This window comes from Drosophila sechellia, chromosome 3R, assembly GCF_004382195.2.
Source record: "Drosophila sechellia strain sech25 chromosome 3R, ASM438219v1, whole genome shotgun sequence".
Classification (NCBI taxonomy): Eukaryota; Metazoa; Arthropoda; class Insecta; order Diptera; family Drosophilidae; genus Drosophila; species Drosophila sechellia.
The window spans coordinates 4405856-4426470 of record NC_045952.1 but is presented as its reverse complement, the minus strand read 5'-3'; the positions used below and the strand labels follow the sequence as shown (position 1 = coordinate 4426470).

General features: G+C 44.6%; 4 protein-coding genes across 8 annotated transcripts in view; 3 read left to right on the top strand and 1 right to left on the bottom strand.

Annotated features, from left to right (window-relative positions):
- The first annotated feature begins 13 nt into the window (after positions 1-13).
- On the top strand, positions 14-1322 carry LOC6613961 (protein-L-isoaspartate(D-aspartate) O-methyltransferase). Its single transcript, XM_002038389.2, has 4 exons — positions 14-177; positions 239-375; positions 634-1038; positions 1095-1322. Exons 1-4 carry the CDS (start codon positions 123-125, stop codon positions 1176-1178), a joined length of 681 nt encoding a protein of 226 aa, XP_002038425.1. The 5' UTR covers positions 14-122; the 3' UTR covers positions 1179-1322.
- A 1051-nt stretch (positions 1323-2373) lies between these two features.
- LOC6613960 (transcription initiation factor TFIID subunit 6) lies at positions 2374-5472 on the top strand. 2 transcript variants are annotated; one of them, XM_032722483.1, is made up of 4 exons: positions 2374-2751; positions 2824-3869; positions 3930-4099; positions 4613-5472. In XM_032722483.1, exons 2-4 carry the CDS (start codon positions 3072-3074, stop codon positions 5409-5411), a joined length of 1767 nt encoding a protein of 588 aa, XP_032578374.1. In that variant the 5' UTR covers positions 2374-2751; positions 2824-3071; the 3' UTR covers positions 5412-5472. The 2 variants fall into 2 exon arrangements, with proteins under 2 accessions (XP_032578374.1, XP_002038424.1); XM_002038388.2 differs by having other exon boundaries at positions 2374-2884; positions 3022-3869.
- Positions 5473-6136: 664 nt separating this feature from the next.
- LOC6613959 lies at positions 6137-14717 on the top strand. The gene is made up of 13 exons (XM_032722552.1): positions 6137-6433; positions 7344-7640; positions 7696-7903; positions 8354-8425; positions 9017-9338; positions 9594-10803; positions 10874-11233; positions 11293-11750; positions 11802-11900; positions 11965-12275; positions 12331-12613; positions 12683-12838; positions 12925-14717. Exons 2-13 carry the CDS (start codon positions 7403-7405, stop codon positions 13129-13131), a joined length of 3924 nt encoding a protein of 1307 aa, XP_032578443.1. The 5' UTR covers positions 6137-6433; positions 7344-7402; the 3' UTR covers positions 13132-14717.
- Positions 14718-14800: 83 nt separating this feature from the next.
- LOC6620843 (inositol 1,4,5-trisphosphate receptor) overlaps positions 14801-20615 on the bottom strand; it is a 22283-nt gene continuing 16468 nt past the window's right edge. For all 4 annotated transcript variants that reach the window (XM_032722550.1, XM_032722549.1, XM_032722551.1 and 1 more), the window contains 7 exons: positions 17614-20379; positions 17361-17553; positions 17170-17292; positions 16936-17108; positions 16711-16875; positions 16230-16655; positions 14801-16176 (listed from right to left, as the gene is read on the bottom strand). In XM_032722550.1, coding sequence (XP_032578441.1) covers positions 15610-16176; positions 16230-16655; positions 16711-16875; positions 16936-17108; positions 17170-17292; positions 17361-17553; positions 17614-20379 — 4413 coding nt within the window. In that variant the 3' untranslated portion in view covers positions 14801-15609. The remainder of the gene's footprint in view (positions 16177-16229; positions 16656-16710; positions 16876-16935; positions 17109-17169; positions 17293-17360; positions 17554-17613; positions 20380-20615) is intronic.

Below are 20615 nucleotides of genomic sequence, written 5' to 3'. Positions count from 1 at the left end.
TGGCTTGCCACCTCTGGTAAAATATTATAGCAAACTAAACAAAATAAGACAACAAGACGGTGGAAAAATAGAATCTTGTTGTGGGAATTTTTAAACTGGGCTTCTTCCTCCGCGCCTTCAGCATGGCGTGGCGATCCGTGGGAGCCAATAATGAAGACCTCATACGCCAACTGAAGGGTGAGCCCTTGAATTCGCGCCGTTTAATGGGCCGAGTTAATAATAGAACCGTATCCCCAAGATCACGGCGTCATTGCAAGTGATGCGGTAGCCCAGGCGATGAAGGAAACCGACCGCAAGCACTACTCTCCGCGCAACCCCTACATGGACGCCCCGCAACCCATTGGAGGAGGTGTCACCATCAGTGCTCCTCACATGGTAACTCAACTCCTAGCCAGGGCATTAAAAAAAAATTTGCTGTGGGAGCCAATGCCCACACTCATGGTGCTTTTAGGAGGAAGCATAAAGAAATGGCTTTTTTTAATCCTCTCATAGGTCTTATACTAAAAACATATTAATGGCTCATCATTTGAAGACTAGTTCTTCATTCCCGCAGTCTCTTCAAATCATATTCTTATAATTTCTCAAAGTAAAGTGTCTTGTTGGACTGGAAATTAATACGTTTTTCTTTCCCAGCATGCCTTCGCCTTGGAGTACCTACGCGACCAATTGAAGCCCGGTGCACGCATACTGGACGTAGGCTCTGGATCTGGCTACCTCACAGCCTGCTTTTATCGTTACATCAAGGCTAAGGGTGTTGATGCGGACACCCGGATCGTGGGCATAGAGCACCAGGCAGAGCTGGTGCGGCTGAGCAAGGCCAACTTAAACACCGACGACCGTAGCATGCTGGACTCCGGCCAGTTGCTAATCGTCGAGGGTGACGGCCGCAAGGGATATCCCCCGAACGCCCCGTATAATGCAATCCATGTAGGAGCAGCTGCTCCCGACACGCCCACCGAACTCATCAACCAACTGGCCAACGGCGGGCGCCTGATAGTTCCAGTCGGTCCCGACGGCGGGTCTCAGTACATGCAACAGGTGAGCAGATGCTGATTCGTATGGCTGCTGGAATAATATGAATCTCTTTTTTACAGTACGACAAGGACGCCAATGGGAAGGTGGAGATGACGCGTCTCATGGGCGTAATGTACGTCCCCCTCACGGATCTTCGCTCCTGACTGCACAGAGTAGGAAGGTCGCTCGTTGTGGTGCTGCTGCTCGTTTTTATTCTCTACCTATTTTTGGCTTACTAGTTAATCAATCAATCAAAATTGAATTGCTTCTTTTCACGTTGAGTTCAAATATATAAGTTTACTGAACAAGCGCCGTTTTTTGTTTTTTGATTAAATCCACCAAGCAGCTACAAAGTAACCCATTACAATGATGAAATCATGACCTTTTTTAGGTCCATAGTAGGACAAATGTTAACTACGCCTTTAAGAAGTTTTCCCCGATTCACAGATTTAGTTTTCACAGTGATGAAGAACAGGATAATTTTTAAATATTGCTGCTCAATATTATTAATAATATTTCAAATATTTATACTTCGAATGGTTAAGTTTTAAACAGTTGACTGGCTTTGTTTCTTCAAACCAGCTCACCATTATAGACATATTTATACTGAGATCCAACACTTTTGAACAATTTTTAAATTTTTTCTCATTTAATTCCCCAATAACTATCGATATGCCAGAATAATGATGAAATTTCGCGTTCGCATTTACACTAGGCGATGAACGGGTATCTGATAGTCGGGCAACTCGATTATAGAATTCTTTCTTGTTTTATATAAATTATATATGTAATTTTATATCGATTTGACAAAACACCTTTTGCCACTCCCACCGTTATGCCCACAGACCACCGAAAGCGGACACTCCCACTCTTTGGAAAACTATTTTTCTCCCTTTTTATGGATTGTCTTGCCCATTTCTTTAGGTATACCAAAAGCATTTTGGACACGCCCCTCCTTACACCTCCAAAACGCCCAAGCACTTTTGAATAATTTTTAAATATTGTCTCATTTTATTCCCCAATCGATATCCCAGAAAAATTCTGAAATTTCGGTTCGCACTTCCACTATCTGAGTAACGGGTATCTGATATTCGGGCATCTCGACTTAGGCGTTACCTCTTGTATGCGACAGCATGGGAAATGTTTTGAGTAGAATTATAGATATAAATATACGAGATAAGACTTTAAATCAGTGCGAAAAAGAATTTAAACCATAAGCGCAAATATAGTAGTAACTGCTCCTATTCCACCTACCAAACTTTATGAAAATGATACGGATTTTTCTATTCGTACTAGGCGGTTTCTACAATTTCACTTGACAATTATGTCAAAGTCAGGTTCAGTCGGTTGTGGAAATGATGTAAAGGGCAGTAGTCGAAAGGAGCTCGACCTGGGAAGTTGTCCCAGAGGGCACACATTACACAAAAACTCTAAAAACGCGATTTATTAAATGAACAGTTTTTTTATATTTAGTAAATTTGTACAAAATCAAAAATGATGGGGAATGACTTTGAGGGTAGAGGGCACACATTACACAAAAACTCTAAAAACGCGATTTATTAAATTAACAGTTTTTTATATTTAGTAAATTTCTACAAAATCAAAAATGGTGGGGAGTGACTCTGTGCTATAAGAGACACATTGTTTTTTTTATGAATATTCGGAGTACTTATTTATGTAACCGTCGATGATGATTAACCCTATCATGATAGTGAAGCTACCAATTTGGTGGACCACGTGAGATACAAACCGCATATATGTGATTAAATGATTTATCGTGATTCACTTCTATAATTCATTTTGTAATAGAATAACTGGCTAAAATAATTGGTAGTGAAGTATTTTTGTTGGAAACAGTTTTACTCCTTGGGTAAGTTGTGGCAAGCTTTGCCAATGTTGAACTGACATTCAAAAAATATCAAACAAGCCGCATTAAAAACTTTCGCTTGATATTTTTGAAAATTCAATTGGCGGGTATCGGTATCGAGTGACGACCCTGTCTGACAGATAAAGACGCCGTGCATCGCCTATCGACCGGTGGCATCACTAGTGCCAGAATGTGGCAATTTGAAAACAAAAACGCAACTAAAATGAGAACGTCTGACAATGAAATGCCCGACAAGGGCGAAAGCTTCCGTAAACATTCTTTGTCGCCGCGTTCCATATCCGCGATATTCTTCCACAGCACTGGTCAGCTTCTGGATGACGAAGTAGCACAGTGGCTGTCCCATAATGTTAAGGAAGACATTAAAAATCTGCTAAACGAGGCGGGAAAATACATGCGGCGCATCCGGGATCGCCGATTGCAACTGTCTCACATCCAGCATGCTGTCCGAATGCACGACGACCTCTGCCACGACATATTTTTCAGGCTGGTCCATTGCGACGATTGCACAATGCGCCCTGCCAAAAATGTATTAAAAACCGTCCGCGAAGCTGTAACCACCGCAAAAGGGGACGAACATCTCGTTTCCTGCTCGGAATCCGTGCAGGAGTCTGTGCAGGAATCCGTGTCGGAGATTTCTCTGGAGCCGCCTCCCGTGCACTCCGGCTGGATGAAGGTGGAGCAGGTGCTGCTAAAGCCCTGCAAGCGCTATCCGCTGAGCATGGAACAGCAGAACTTCTTCGAGTTGGTAACCGAGGCCTGCGTAGGCGACTTGGAATCCAGGCGCGTGCGGGCTCTCCAAGCCCTCTCCACTGATCCCTCGCTGGAGGACTTGCTGCCCAGGTTGACCAAGTTTATCGCAGACGCAGTGGGTATCAACATGGCCCAGCAGAACCTGTCGCTGCTCCTTTACCTTATGCGCATGGTCCAAGCTCTTTTGAAAAACCAGCGCTTCAGCTTATTGCAATATGTGAGTATTTGGTTCTGAGAGGAAAAGGATAAGCTGAAGAATGCATCTGTTGGATTGCAGCTCCATCTGCTCCTGCCTGCCGTTCTATCCTGCCTGCTGGCCAAACAAGTGTGCGCATCTCCTGACTTGGAGGATCACTGGGCCTTAAGGGAATACTCCGGAAACATAATTTCCCAAGTAGTGCGCCAGTTCGACGCTGCCGGCAACGGCATCCTGCCCAGACTCATTGGGCAAGTACTCATCATGCGTGGGTTCTATAAGCAGTTTATGAATTCCGTTAGGCCCTTTCTTTTAAATTATTTATGAATTCATGATCATACCATTTTATAAGAGCGAAATCCATCTGGTGGAGGAACATAATCATGGGGCTGCATATTAATATGTCCCTCATGTTTGCTCCTTGTAAATCATATAATATCTGCAATAACCACCAAGCTATTAATTAAATAAGTTGTTGTCCCCTATAGTTTATTTTTAAATTTTTTTTTCAAAAGATGTTTAAATCAGAATCTGTGACCACCCTTTACAGGAATAAATAGGCCTTTTACATGTTACTCGTAGAAGGATGCGCTTCCTTTCCTATAATGCACATTCTTGATTAGGTTGTGAACCTGATTCGATTTATATTGTTAATAATTGTAGATAATAGACATTGATAATAACGACAATAGCGCAGATGTCGCTTGCGACCACATACTTAAAGAAAGGTGCATCGGATTTAAAAATATCTATTTATATTCCAGTGTTTACAAGAAGGCGCTATCGAAGAAGTCACTGACGACTGTGTTTGGGGCAGTCCTTGGCCTGGGAAAGATGGGGAGTCATGTGGTGCGCGCATGCATTTTGCCTCAACTGAAGTACCTATCTGAACACATCGATTCGCTCTTGGCCGCCAGTAATGACTCTCCCAGCTCCAGCGTAGACAGACAAGCAGTTAAGTACATTCGCCATCGGTTGGTGAAGATGTGCTCTCCGGTGCTGGCGGGCATACATGAACCCCCTGATCTGCCGGAAGTGTATATGGAGAGATATGGATCTTTGGGCACGCTGATGTGCGATGGCGTCATCGTGACGCGTACGAAGAAACAAGCAGAGGCTGCAGCCAAGGCGGAAGCAGAACTGAAGTTGAAAAACATGGCTGCAGAACACCTTAACTCCAAAGAGGAAGCTCAATCCGTGGGCTCCAACGATCTTGTCTCTGGCACCCAGATGCCCAAGAATAGTGTTCGTTCCGCAAGCCAAGCATCCCAATCTGTCTATTCAATTTCTGTGAATGGACAGACCGTCACGATTTCGACGCCAAATCCTTGCAATACAATGCTTCAGCATCAAGCGCAGGACTCAGTTTCCAAACCATCGGACTCCGTGGTTCCGCAATCAGTGGTTACTCAATTCAAAAACGGCTTAATCCCGTCCACTTCCCTGCGTTCCAGTTCGCCGGCTATGAACATGATACATTTGAAGCCCAACAACGACCATCCTTCGAAAATGGCTTTTTTTCTACGTCAAGCAATGACGGCAGAATGTCCAATAATTACTTAATACAATAACCTATCTCTGTAAGAAATACGCATAGCATTAAAATAATACACTTTTTATATGACATTTTTGCGGTTTGAGTGCCGAGGCAAAGGTTTGCTTTGCAGCCATTGGAAGACAGGTCAAAACCTCACCAACTGTGCCCTAAAACTAGTTATAAAATTAAATTGCGCGCATTCCGAATGGAAATAATACGCAATTGTTTATAAAAGCTCATTGGACACACAGAGGAGAAGGTGCGAAAGTCACTAGTTTAAAACTCGGTTTTGTTTGATTAAAATCAAAAATAATATGCTATAATTTATTTATATAAAAATTCACATTTGCAACGAAATAATATATTGTTTTTAAAAAATAATAAAATATTTTATAAATACTCGAAAACAAAAATTAATAAGTTACTATCAAATCAAATGTTTTCAATAGCGTTCATGATGTATGTATAATTGGTACAAATATTGGTGTTTTTTGTTGGCTTTTCCGCTTGGCATAAAGACATATATAAGTTATTTGGAAGTCACTAATTCTATTTATTAAGGTTTCAAAAGGAATCGTTCAGTAATTCTTCTGTACATAATCACGGAGCCTATTAAGCTGGGATTTGGCAGCAGTTCCCCACACCTGGATGGCATAACTCCACGTTGGAGCGAGAATGGCTTTGATTAAAAGAGCCTTAGAGATATATAAGTTTTTTTTTTTTTTTTTTTTTTGTTTTTTTTATATATAAGTTAAAAAGTTAAAAGCTAAAATTTTATTTAAACTTTTTTTTAACTTGCTAGTTCAGCCCTGGTCAACCGTGCCATCGATACTGGCGGGTCATCGATAGTCACGGCCACCTACCTTGCCATCCCCAGCAAAAGTGTGCCCCAGGGGTGCATTGAAAAGAGCCTATGTGTATATTTTGTCTGCTCGCTCAATAAAGACGAGAAACGGAAAAGCGGAAAAACGCAGCTCTGCGATCTCGCGAATCGCCTCTACGATGCCTGCAGCGAGCGAGGCTCCAGCAATTTGATATCAGTAGCGAGGTAAAAGGCAGTTGTAACTCAAAACCGACAACGAAAACACAGAACGCCTTGAGTGCGCAGTGCTTGTACATAGGTGTGCGTGTGCGTCTCGACGTCCGTGCGAGTGTGTGTGTGTGCGGCAATTAAACAATAAGAATCTTTGGGGCATTGGCGAGGGGCTGGCTAACTGGCGGGGGCACTCCAGTACAGTGTCTACTCATGGGCGTGGAAAAGCACACTCGGGGACCCCATCAACGCAAGCGAAGCGCGAAATTGGGCGCAGGTCGTGGTAGGTGGATGAGGGGGTTGAGGTGGGCAGGTGCGTCTCCAGCAGGTGAAACTCGAGATTCCAGGCAGAACTCGTTTCGACCCTCTGTCAGTTGTAGCTGCAGCTACAACTAATTGGTAATTGGTAACTCAAAAAATTCGCGTATGTACGGGCAGATGATGCTCAGTGAGTGAAGCTGAAGAATCCCGAGCAGTGTACTTTTGTTTACATCTGGACTCTCCTCTCTGAGTCGCATGGAATTTAAACTATTCCCACCATTAGACATGCGCCAGTGATCTTTCAATTAGATCATTAATTTTAATATTGCGCGCGCTTGTGCGATTTCAATTAGCTTGGCCAGCCATCAAAGTAACTCTACTTGATCTAGCTGATTCTAGCAATACTGTGTACTTTTCAAAAGTATTCAACTTTATCAGAAAGGAATCAGCGTAAGAGAGTGTTTTTCAACACCAGACTTGGAATTAATACATTGAAAGGGTGCAATTATATGGTATTAATTGAATAATTGAAAAGTCTTATGAAAAAGTATTATATTTCTTAAAAAAGTGGATTGATCTAGATAGTCTTTTTTACTGAAATATGGTACATATACAATACAATGACCGATCACAAGAATACTTAAGTACTTCCTGTTTTTTTCAGATTTACAATAAAATTAGAAATGGACGCAATACTAGAGTGAAAGGCGGCGCCCAACTACCATGCCCATGTCCCTGCAAGCCGCCTCGGTTCCTGCGCCGGCTGCTGTGCCTGCCACTTTGTCGGTCAGCGCTTCCGGCACTCAGATGCTGCGCCCTCAGACCCTGGCCGGCCCCGAGCGGGAGCCTATCGAGTTCAACATCAACCTGGTGGGAGCTCCTCCCGAGGTGGAGCAGCTGGTGGAGCAGATCAAGAGCGTGGCCGAGCAGTTCCTCTACCACTGGAAGAGCTTTCCCATTGGTGAGTTGCCATGCACATTGCGGTGATCCACGACACTAACCGAGCTCTATTTCAGTTTTGCCTCAGGCGCTGGCCAGCAGTGGTCTGAATTTGACGGCGAGGAACGCGACCAATAGCGTGAGCAGCCGCAAAACGCGTCCCATTAATCTGCGCGACCTCTTTATAGCGCCTCCCTTCGACGAGCTGGACGCCGTGGCATCTGACGGGAGCGGAGAGCCCCGCCGGCTGACGAACGCCCAGCTGAAGACTCTGCGGGAAACTGGGTGAGTTTGCGGTCACGGGACAGCGTCGTTCATTGCGATGATGGATACATTGATGGATGACGGATGATGGATGGAGCGACGTGCAGTTGCTAGCTAAATATGCAAAAGGGGCAGTTGTGCAGCTAGCAGTTAACAACTTGCTGATTAACCGCGCTTTGGCCACATCCCCCACACTTGATAGTGATTTCATTCGTTATTTTGAGTTCCCTAACCATTGCCAATCATTCCGCGACACTTTGCACACAGCAAGCGCAAGAATCAAATTAAGGCATGCTCCAAATCTATCTCAAAATGAATACGATACCAGCTATCGTGGTCTGTTTATTGCTATTTGTTTTCTAACCAAACTAAATGCATGTCCCACTACAATTATGTTTTTATTTCTGTGTATCACTTGCCAATGAAACATGAAACGGTAAACGAAAATTTGTGTGACATATTTCTGTAAAGCTTGCAAAAGGATAAATATGGAAAACCGAAGAAATTAACTTTGGAACAATTGGAAACAATACGTAAAAATGGGTAAATAAACACTATCAAGAAGGCATATAAAAAAGCCGAGGCAAACTTCTGCCAATGCATTCAAATCTGTTTAGTCGGTGTTATTCCGTTTGTACATACATTTTCATTTTATAATCGATGTTGATTGTTTAGATGTTAAGTCATTATCTCCAAAGTCGCTCTGATAAATTTGCATGCTCGTTAAACTGAAACTAAAGCCCAAAAACGAATATGCATGTTCCAAAACTGTGGACCGCACTAAATACGTGGGGGAAAAGAAGATAATCCGAGAAAAATGTCATTGTTGCACATTTGGCATGTAATCTCTGAAGAAATCAACTTAAAAATCTCCGAAGTGCTGACGACAATAGCTATTCTAGGAAACGAGTTCTTTGCAAGATCAAACATCCATACCCCAACGCACACTCACAATCTCACACAAACATTAAACCTAGAATCGGGCAAACCATAATTATGAATCTGGTACACGCTTGTGCATGCCGACAATTCGTCATTAATCTAAAATCTAGATCATTTAAGTGTTTTATGTTGCTGTAATCTATCAGTCGTGGCGAAGCTCAGTAGCTAATTCGTTTCCCCACTCCTCCACAGCGAGTTCGATGTGCCCAGTCTTCATTTTCCTGGCCAGGTGCACAAGTGGCGTCTGTCCCAACTCCTCCAAAAGGGCAAGCTGCGGGCGCAGGACTCCTTTCTGAGCGATCTGGCCCTGGCTGCCCGGTTCGTGGTGGTCACTGCCCGAGCTCGCATCTTCTCCCACTTCTTTTCGGTCGTGCAGGCGATGCACGGCTTGCTGGAAGCGTTGACCAGACTTGCTGACATGTTCATCGGTGTGCCGGCTCTGTTGGCCCTCAACCTGGACTATAAGATTAAGGAGGAGCGCTGCCGATTTCTCATAGCCGAATTGGTTTGTCGGGTAAGAAATATATACCTAGAATTCATATTTCACACTGGCCATGATATACCAATACCAAAGACATTAGAATAATAGTATAGTATATATATATATATATATAATAGAACAGTGTCTTTGCCAATACCCATATATACCAATCTATTGATGTGATTTAAATACATACTCATATTCGTGAGTCTTATACATAATCTCTACTTAAATTTGCTTTAAATCAATAAATAAATACGTAATCTATTAAAATATGTTTTCTTTTAGCCCGAATACGAGGATTGTTTACACAGCCTGTGTTCCTATGTCCGGAAGATGCTGCGTCGCGCTACGATGGAAAAATTCGACTTCAACAGCTGCGAGGTCAGCCAGCCCGTGCCGTACCTATTCCTCACGCCCAAAGGACAGGAGATCGACCTGCGGCTCTTTTGCCGCGACATTATGCGCAAGGCACTTCCAATTCTAATTGGCATTCTGGAGCGGGAGACGCGAGGCTGGTTTCTGCATTTCCGCGAGCGTTTGATTGCCGAGCTGCGTGCCAAGAAGCTGAACGACAAGGAGATCGAGGAGGAGGTGAACGAAGCTGTCATGAAGGAGTATCTGCAACGCGTCTACAGCTCAATCGTCTCCAATGCAAAGCTGGGGGAGCTGGGCGCCGGGGTGCCGGAACTCCTAGTGCAGCAGGCCCAGTCGGTGGTAATTATGTACAAGGCTGTGGACAAGGTGGAGCAGAATATCAAGCGTACTCGTGAGGACCACAAGAAGTGTCTGGCCAATGACCATTCCGTGTTGTCGCGAGTTGCCCCCTGGCTGCGTTCCAAGCTGCGCCACGCAGAAGAGAATCGGCTCCACAAGAGCGCCTGGTCGGCCCACGAGGAAGCGCTGAAAATGTGCACCCAACATAACCTGCATCAAACAGCATACTTCCTGTCTCGTGACCTGACCTTCATGAAGGAGCGCGAGCCAGTGCTCCTTAAGGAGCTGAAGAATGCCAAGACTCCCACGCGCAGCTTTCAGTGGGCGTGTCGCATCTGGTCGCCGCAGTCGTGGATCATCCGTCGCAACTTCCAGGGCCAGTCTGACGTAATTCCCACAGTGATTAGCCAACATGCCACTAGCATAGTCACTCCACGCTCGGATCCCAGCCAGCCGGTGTTTCTGGTGGAAAAGGAGATACTGCGCACAACGAGCACGCGCTGGCCTTTCTGGCGCCTGCTAAACATGATCCAGCGCATCTGGTGCTGGTCGTGGAACATGATGTTTCTGCTTGGCATACTAGTTCCGTGGTGCAGTCCCCTCGGACTGCGCGCGCTCTGCTGTGTGAAGCCTTTTATGCCCGACCTTGAGCTATCGCAAATCAATGGCACACTGTTCCCAAGGAAGACGAGCATAACTCAGACTCTGGCGTCACGTCTAATCGAGTTGTGGCGTCATATATCGAAGTCACGTACGCACTTTGAGACAGAACCAGACACGGGTATGCTTTCACTTTAAATGCTAAGATCGAACTTCATAAAACCTAATCTTCGTTATATAACTCTTTAAAGGATTTATTGGCAAGGGACTGACACGCAATCTGAATCGAACTTGGAACTATTTTGTGAAAGGATTCCTAGGTACGATCGTCATTTTATTCGCCTTCCCCCTTATCTGTTTGGCCGCTAGCTTGCTGAGCATTAGTCTGGCTGTGACTGCGCCCCTATGGATTCCCGTGTTTGTGCTACTACTCCACATCTACATGATCCTCATATATGATTTGGATGCGCCTGATAATACGAAGAATCGATACTGCATCCTATTGGAAGCCATAGTTTGGAATCTTCTCATACAGGGACTGCTGCAGCCGGTGGCGGCGATTCTAATGGCCACGCTCATCTGCCCATTGGCAGCAGGAGTCGTGTTTATAGGTGCGTAGACTTTTCATGCAGAATCTAAAATGTCTTAACGCTTTCATAATCACTTTTAGTTGGGGTCATCCGGTATTCCCTACGTCTGGTGTGGGACTCTCTTACCTACCATCTGTTTATCAAGAAGTGTGGACGTGTACCGGCCTCCGATAGCATTGCTGTAAAACGAATTGCTGGACCTGGACTGGCATTAGACTATTATTTCATAATCAGGCCGGAGCAGGCTTTGGCTGCACTGGAGGCTAAAATGGAACTGGACGAGTTGCAGGCCTACCAGCATGCCACGGAGCGAGTGGTGTTGCAGCCACAGCAGGATTTCCTCCAGTTTGTCGAGGCTTGCTTTGGGCCCTTTTCAGCCCAAATCAGTAAAACTGGTCCGTACTTATCGCTGGACCGGGAGGCGCAGGATCTGATGAGTACGCTACACGAGAAGTTAGAGAAGCGACGAAGGGAGTTGCAGACGGCGCTGACCACCCAAGTCAAATCTCGCATAAAGTTAAATACCAAAGAACTAAAGGTTTGTGCTAAAAATTTCGATTGTTCGTTTAATTAATTGTTCTTCTTTAAGATTGCTATACAACTGGCCGCCCATATTTTAGAGAAATATTATCCGTCTCATGTCATCGGCAGACTGTCCATTAGCGAAGAAGAATTCTGGGATAATAAAGTATGAAGAACTTGCCAAAACTATTAAACACACAACACTGATAAATTCAATTGCTAATTTCCAGGGTCTCACGGTAAACGACTGGCCGGGACTGGCTGGTCTTATATACACCGACATATTTAGTCTAGATTTTCTAACGCCATTGACTGAACACGATACACATTTTAAACTAGAACCACATGCCTCGCTCGACCTGATGCGTTATACGGAGATGGTGAAGAATGCAAACGATGTGATTGGCTCCAAGGGCCTGGATCTGCTCGGCAATGTGTACGCGCCTCGTGGCAACGTTCAGGTGCATCTGCCCTTCCTCGAAGTGACTGCATTCAATCCACGCTCCCGCATAACGCTCACCTTCCGCAAGCCCGAGAAAAGGTAAAGCATATAGAAAACATATTTGAGCAACTGATGCTAGTGAAATTCTCAACAGGGATATGTCTGTGGGATTGACCACGCCGAGGGTGCGCGCCCACCGTGCCCAGCATGTGCCGAAGACTTTACAAGAAGCCCAAAAGTCCTGGCGACCGTGGAAGCAGCAATGCGGAGAGAAGAGCGTTACGGAAAAGCTGCTCATTCCATTGCCAGTGCCCCATCCCGTTCACATTGCTATTGCCATTTACAATCGCGACACCGAACAGCCCATTCCCTTGGACTCGGAGCTGGTCTGGGAAATTCTTAAATCGATAGAGGACTGCCAAGGCGGCGATGCCATGGTATGTTTATGTTTGTTGGTAAAACGATTATGATTCACGCAACATTTCCATTATGTTTTGGCTGTCCAGGCTGTGGCGCGGTATCGAGGAGCGGTCATTGAATCGAGCAATGACTCGCTGGCCAGCAGCAGCAGCATTGGCAGTACTCGTGACTCGGGTTCAGGTTCTGTTTCGGGCTCGGCATTGGGCAACGGCACAGAAACCCTTCCATGCGGAAATCGAGAGGTAATTTTGATTCAAAACCTTCTTATTGCATTTGTTTAACATATAATTCCTCAACGATTAAATATTGCTTTGTATTGAATGCGCAGGTCTGCACCCAGGTTAAGGTGGACACCGAACCGGCTGCCAGCTCCTCCGGCTTCCATTGGACTCTAAGCAACTGGGGCGCAGCGCAAACGGCACGACGTCGAACCAACTCGAATGTGCGCGTGGACTTGGCCAGTCCCGAAGATATATCCTTGGATACGGATAGTTCCCGTGCCGTTTTCAACAACGCGTACGGAACAACTGTCTAACAGGATACATTGGTTTGGGCACACAAGAATATATTAACCTATCAACTCATATAGATTTCTCGTGGCTGCTCGCTGTTGAAAAAAAATCCGTTTTATCGATTGAAATCTCGAATATTGTGTTAGTAAAGCGATGTTTTAAAAAGGAATCCGATTGTTCACAAAAGAGTCAGAATCTCAATTAGAAAAACAAAACTAGAGATGTTTCGGCAGTGTACGTGAGCACTTGTGAACAAATTCTAGGGAACAATCGTAAATACTTGAAATTTTCTTCCCTTCTCAATATGAAATCCAAGGCCGCCGCGCTAGCTAAAGTGTAATAAGAACAAATTTATCTAACTATATTTACAGTATATGATATACATATATGATTCGGTAATCTACACCGCATAGGCGAAAAGTCGAAAAGCAAAAACTTCAATCTAGTCGCAAGCAAATTTTATGCAGCAATCTAATTCGTTTTCTTATGCAATCTATAGGCATATTCTAATCGAAGCTTCATGACATTTTTACATCCGAGTTTAGTTTATTGCAATATCCGTTCTAAAAGCCAATACAGAAAAATAATTATTGATTAGGTATACAACATAAGCCATGAGATTTTTCTTTGTACCTAACCAACAACAAACATCTAAGTTTAACACATTTAAGGATAAACTTTATATTATAAATATGCCACGAATTGTACCATGAGCAGTTAAACAAATATTGTTGATTAATAACTAATTTATTTATACACACGCAAACTATCAGAATACTAATGTTTTCTCGACTCCAATACTTTTTCTTCCGAAATACGAAACGCAAAATATTAATAAAAGTGAGTAGAACAATGCAATAGTATTGCATCTATCGAAATCATAGAAAACAACATTAAAAAATGTCAGCGTAAAGAACTTTTACAAACATATAATAGGCCAAGGATAAAACATTTTTACATTTATATATGCATATTTAGATCACATAATCGTAAAATACAAATGTTGATGCCTTTGTATCGAACATTTTCCAACCTGGCTTACATGCTAAATTCCAATTCGACTCCATCCCCAGAGCAACAAGCCCTCCAAGTATTTCTCATACGGAAAGAACTATGAAAACAAATATGTTAAACTGCCACAAATCGAAGTATTACTTTTCCTTCAATCCACTCCACGCACTGCTCACGATCAATTCAACATTTTATATCGCTTCGGCCGCTTCCAGTGTTATGTTTAAGCCGTTCAACTGATTTTGTAAACTTTTTATAATTTAAATGTCGAAATGCAAACACCAGCAATGGAATGAATCTTTACATACAAATATACAAACATTTACATAAATATGTAGTTATACAAATTAAACGATGGAAACCCCATAAAAAACGGTAAATCTCATGAAAATGCATTCAACAATTTTATGTAAAATGTTTCTTAATATTAATGATAAAAATGTATCAATAAATTATGAATGAATGTGAGCTCGCAACTTTATAAGCAATGTTTGGACGCAGGAATTTCGAAAAGAAAAAGAGTTTCTAACGACACTTATAGAGTTGCAAGCACAATAGTAGTTTAATATGTAATAATAAAAATGTTGGCTAAAAATTATCCACATACTGCTTTCGTTTATTTGGATGATTGATTAGGATATACGGAACCCAAAGAACAAAGGAAAGTGTGAGTCCAAAGCCTTAATTTGATAGTATTTATTTCAAAGATATATTCCACTTTACACGTAAAGATATAAAGATTCTCTTAACAATAGTGTAGTTTCGCTTAGGATGTATACTCTAACTGTTAGCTTAGAACGAATTTAACCAACACAACTCGCTTCGAGTACTAAGTAAATCATTCAGAAATGATAAACGAAAAAAACATATAAAAAGGTAATCACAATATTTAGATTTTCAAGTAGTTCTGCTTGCATTTTAAACTTATTAAAATTCATTCATACAGTATTAACAATTAAATAATATATTTAATTTAATACAAGATAAAACATTCTTCAAAATTGTTTTGAGGTCGCTCTGCGATCCTTTTTAAGTTAATTACATAGGTCTAGGTTCTAGCTTCAGGTATTACAGAGTCATCGAGGAGAGTTAAGGTAAAGACTTTTAAGGTTGTAAAAATGCCTAACACGCCCACTAATCAACATGTTAACAGCCCTAAGTTCTCTGAGTGAGTTTACTACATAATAATGTACTCCATTTGTTAAGTTTGTAGAATTCTATCGAGCATGATATTTGAGAAAATGTATGTGTGGGTGTTGGAATTCGAATCTAATACAGAATGATTTTTGGTTATTAATCGGGATATTGAACGATTCTTGGAGATTTAATTTTTTGAATACGTGCGATCTTGTTCGTCCCGCAGTGAATATATTGAGAATGTGTTTCGAATAGGATAAATGTGGCGAAGGGGGCCAATACCTTTGGGTTCACAAGGAATGTTTACCAAAATGATGTGCCGAAACTAGTATACTATTCTATTTCCTACAGACTCACTGAAACGGCAGGAGACTGTTCGCCGTTGTGTTAAGCAATCCCAATCGCTGCTTCTGCTTCCGCTGCTCTGTCATGTGATCCTTAAGTTCGTGTAGTTGGGTGGACAGGTTCTTAATGAGCAGCTGGGTGTCTAAAAGCTGTGCCTGCATGCTGCGCAGCTCGATTTGCTCCCCATCGGCGTCCACAGCCGCTAGCGACATGGCACGCAGGCGCGGGAACCACTCCAGGATACCGGCCTTGACCATCGCATATACATAGCTCTCGGGGCCAGTGAACTCAGTGGGGTCCTTCACTTTTACAAGGACGATGAAGTACAGATAGTGCCACATGTTGTGCTCGCTCTTGATGTGCTCTTCGAAGCTCACGGTCTTGTTGTCGAAGGCAGATCGATTGAGTGAGCAGATGAAACAGGTGGTCTTCAGGATGGCCTCCTTTTGCTGCTTTTCCGATCTCAGATCGGCGAAGGTGTCGATGATGACACCAAATATCAGGTTTAGGACAATGATAATGACAATAAAGAAGAATAGTAGGTCGTAAATTACACGTGCCACAAACAAGCCCTCCTGAAAATATACAAATTAGTAGAGCCCTTTTGAGATCTATGAATGAATTTTACCTTGCTTGAAGGCGCCCTGAGTATGTCACCAATGCCGCCGCCATTTCGCAAACCCTGGTTGAGTGTGGTTACTATGCACATGACCAGCGAGTCGCAGGAACGCTCCTTCACTTCACCGCCACCAGCACTCGGTGGTGCCATGTCCTTGGCTGCCTGGCAGTTGCCCAGATCATCGGGAGCAGAACAGGAATCTCCCGATACCGGCACAGATAGAGTCAAAGGGACAGACGGAGGCGATGCATTGTCTTGCTCCTCGAAGTCAACGCTGACCAGAAAGTCATCCTTGAAGAACATGTAGCCAATGATCGAGAAGAGGTAGACCAGAATCAGAGCCAGGACAGCTGTCAGCACGATAGAGCGACCATTTCGGGTCACGGATCGAATAACATTGACCAGGGTCTCCTCCCGATAGACCACATCAAAGAGCTGCAAAGGCATAGGTAATAGAAATTTCTTTTTGCATAGAATGGATCCATCTTACCAGCAATGAGTAGAAAAAGGGATGGAATATGAGACCGCAGAAGCAAAATGCTATATAAATACAGTGGTAAAGTAACTGAAAGTCAGTTATAATTTTAATTAGCTGCTTCTCCAGAGTGCCCTTGTTGCCCATTATGCTCACTATGTGAACGCTTTTTAGGGTCACCTGTTTTGAAAGTATCCATGTTAGAGAGATATGTGGGCATATCCAGTACCTTGTACATACCGTGACGACTCCCAGTAAGCAGAGAGTGGACTCCGGCCCCAGTAAAAAGATAAATCGAAGGATGACGGAGCCTATGAAGGTTCTAATTCCAGACTCCCGGGGTAGCGTTAGCACAATAACAAGTGAGAATATCGTTATGATCCAGAACAGCAAGGAGATGTGGGAACTAAGCTCTGAAACACATATGACAAAAATTGGTTTTAAATGGCTTTGATGTCTTTCCAATGATCTCACCTGGCACAGTATTATCAAAGGGATAGAAGAAGGCCACAATCATATTGATAACGACAACACAGTTAAAGAGGATGTTGCTCCAAAGAGACATGTAACTGCTTATCCAAAATAGTAAGGGTTGACCTATGCATTTACAAAAGAAGAACGATCATTTAACTTAATAGCTCTAATTCAATGCAAAGATTGCATACTTCTTAGCTTCTTTTGCCATTTCATCTCGTTAAACATTTCCTCTGCCTTGTCAAAGAAGTCCGCCACTTTGGATCCCTGGTCGTCCCGTTCTGCGGTGTTGAGGATTTTAATTTTGGTGTCCGTGGTCAGGTATTCACAGATCTCGGGAATGGGAAAGACTATCTGCTCCAGAGTGCGATCGTTTCGAACAATCTAAACAAATATATTGGATTTATACGTTGGATATAGGAATAATACCATGTTATATCTCACCTCTATCTGGGCAGTGTGCGTGGCGTAGTACATCAAGGCCTGACTTGTCTTGGCGTCGAAGCTGGCGGACTGCGGATCCTCGGAGGCTTTGAGCAGGCCGGCCAACTCCTTGTTGTGCTGCGCCAGCTGGTGGCACAGAATGTATATGTTGTGACCCACCTCCCGCGGACTCACAGTGGCGTCATCATCGTCCGACCCGACGTCCGGCTCATCCCCATCGTCTTGCTCGTCGATTAGCTCCTCCTGGTGGTATGCCTTGCAGGCCACCTCTACCAGTTGCTTGGGGTTCATGTTGTACAGAATGCGTTCCGCGTTTTCGCTGTCTCCCCGACTTTCCATAATGGCCAGGAGCAACTTGGAGGCATTGTTCTTCAGCTCCAGGACCAGATCCATGCGGTTCTCGCCCAGTGGATTGATATTATTCAGAATAAGCGCCGTGATGATGTCCAGCCCATTTGATTCGTGCGTGGCTATGCAGTTCTGGTTCTCGTGGCACGGTCCTTGGCAGTATTCCGTGAGGGCCTCCAACGTCTGGTTGATCAGGGCCACGTTATGCTCGTTTATGTACAGGCCTAGTAATCCTAAACCGCCGGTCGTGGAGCCACAAATGCAGTCTAGGAACATAAGCGTCTCCGATACCAGGTTGTTGTTCGTCTTGTTGTTCTGGTTCCTCAACAGGTTCTGCATGTCCGGATTGTGGTTTTCGCAGAGCAGCTGAAGGAACCGCAAGATAGGTTGCATGACCAGCACCTTGTTTGACAATTGGTTGCGCTGATCCCGACTGTCCTTGTGCTTTTCCAGCTTCTCGGCCAGTATATCCTCCAGCGGACTGTTCACACTGATGGCAGAGCTGTCCTCGCCGGAGTGGATGTTTCGTGCATTCCCGTAGGCACGGGCTGTTGCCAGTCCGGCATTGTGGAGTTCCCGCTTTAGTTCCTCAGTGATCACCACTCCGTTGCTCTTGAGGCCATGCTTGCGAGCGATCTTGTCTAGCTCCAGATTGGTGTCCTGTTTGTGCTCCTGGGCTTTAGCCGCAATGTCGGTGGTGTTCACAGTGACGGTGGACTTGATCTCTTGCTGTGCATCCTTCATCTTCTCAAAGAAGACTTTAAAGAAGGCCTGGTTGAGGTCGTCACTGAGGAACTTCTGGAACATACCCTTCTGTATAATGGGGTTGCCGCCTTCCAGAAGTGCAATGCCCAATTCCACAGCCTCGACAAAAATATTGGGCGAGTGAACGGACTTGATAACCAGCTCGACCACAAGATCCGAGGCGCCTTCTCTGTCCAAGTGGTTCTGCATCTCGTGAAGCGTTTTGCCCGCTCGCTGCAAATACTTCGCCCCTGGTCCGTGGGTCACTAGGTGGTTTTGCTTAGCTGGATCCATCAAAGGAGCGGCAAGCAGAGGAACCTCATCCTCCGGCAACCTGGGCGTGCTTTTGCTCTGGAAGTAGCGTAGCAAAAGTGTCTGTCGCAGTGCATCGCCCTTCTCGCCGTAGTTCACATCAATGGCCATCATTTCACGCAGCGTGCGAAGAACCTTTACACACATGCGCTCCTCCTTCTCCTCCAGCAGCTTTTCGGTGTGCTTGATTAGCTTTCGGATGAATCCACCGCTTTCGCAGCGCTTCCGGGCCTCTGTTCCGGCGGGGAAGAGCAGCTCTGAGCGGTACAGTATATCCACTAGCAGAGATAGTTCCGCCTCCACCACCGGCTTTAGTTGATCCTCCAAGAGAGACACTATGTCCTGCAAGCCCTCGATGATTGAGCGGTCCCAGCGCATCAGACTGGCCGCTTGCTGAGCCTCGTACTTGGGCTGCTTGGAGGCCAGCAGCCATTTAGTGGTCTGTCGGGTTAGCATAGCCGTCTTGCTGGACATTGTGGCCACCTGCTGCTCCAGCTCGGGGGGCAGTGCGATGCTACGCATTTTGGCCGACTCTGTCAGCGTGCGGATGCAGTTTTCCACGTTGAAACGATCACCCAGCGACAGCCAGCGGCACTGGGTGATTCTGTGCGCAGCCTGTAGCAGCTGGACGAAGATCAACTGGCGAGACTGCACGATGGCACTCTGATCCGAAAACGGACTGGCAAAGAAGCTGCCTAAAAGATTGGTTACCCCATTCAGGACGTACGCTTGGAGCGTCTTGTTGCTGGCGGCGGCGGGGTTTGTGATGAGCTGGTTGATGTCCACCAAGAAGCTCTTCTCGAACAGGCTCCACATGTGCCCGGAGGCGTAGATCTCCTTCATCTCGACCTCCGTGTCAATGTAGCAGTGGTTAAGAAAGTCCACGTAGGCTTCCTTAACCTCCGGCATGCACAATGGGTGGCAGATGATAGTCACTATGTCGTCCAGAGAGAGAAGGTTGTTGCACTTAATCTCCGTGTAGACGTTCTTGCCCATGGTGCAGCAAGCCAGGAGCTTCACCAGCTCGACGTGATACTTCAAGGGGCTGTCGTCGCTGAGCTTTTCCATGCGCAGCATCTGCTGCTGCATCATCTGAACGAAGTGGTTGAAGGAACCCTTGTCGTTGTAGAAGACCAGCACATCCTCGCCGGAGTTGATGAGCTCCTGCATCACCATGTCCTGGCAGCGGCGGATGAACTGGTTCTCCGCCCGCACTATGGTCTGCAGGAACTGCAGGTAGGCTACGTGACGGCCATGGATTTCGATGCAGTGCACAAAGTGCTGTACCACCTTGTCCGTCACCTCGTTGCACAGGGCCAAGTTGTCCTTGAAGATGGCGCACACAGTCTTCGCCTCCAGAATCTGTAAGGCAAATAAGTGTTAAAATCGCATTTCTTGGACAATAATATATGAAATGACGAGCATTTTAGGTGGTGGCATAGGTACACTGGCAATTGTAATTATAATTGTAATTAATAAAGGCATCCTATTAATTTAAAAGTCAAATGGATATACAAATAGCAGCTATATATAATTAGAAAGATTAACCTTTCTCCAGTGAATAGTTTTTGTTTTGTTTGTAGATCTGTTTCCAGTCT

Bases quoted from the DNA above. Each gene is read 5' to 3' on its own strand.
- LOC6613961 (XM_002038389.2), top strand. From the start codon at position 123: ATGGCGTGGCGATCCGTGGGAGCCAATAATGAAGACCTCATACGCCAA. The intron at 178-238 runs GTGAGCCCTTGA...CGTATCCCCAAG, and splicing joins CCTCATACGCCAACTGAAGG to ATCACGGCGTCATTGCAAGT. The intron at 1,039-1,094 runs GTGAGCAGATGC...TCTTTTTTACAG, and splicing joins GGTCTCAGTACATGCAACAG to TACGACAAGGACGCCAATGG.
- LOC6613960 (XM_032722483.1), top strand. From the start codon at position 3,072: ATGTGGCAATTTGAAAACAAAAACGCAACTAAAATGAGAACGTCTGAC. The intron at 3,870-3,929 runs GTGAGTATTTGG...GTTGGATTGCAG, and splicing joins GCTTCAGCTTATTGCAATAT to CTCCATCTGCTCCTGCCTGC. The intron at 4,100-4,612 runs GCAAGTACTCAT...TTTATATTCCAG, and splicing joins ATCCTGCCCAGACTCATTGG to TGTTTACAAGAAGGCGCTAT.
- LOC6613959 (XM_032722552.1), top strand. From the start codon at position 7,403: ATGCCCATGTCCCTGCAAGCCGCCTCGGTTCCTGCGCCGGCTGCTGTG. The intron at 8,426-9,016 runs GTAAATAAACAC...ACTCCTCCACAG, and splicing joins GAAACAATACGTAAAAATGG to CGAGTTCGATGTGCCCAGTC. The intron at 12,839-12,924 runs GTAATTTTGATT...TTGAATGCGCAG, and splicing joins TTCCATGCGGAAATCGAGAG to GTCTGCACCCAGGTTAAGGT.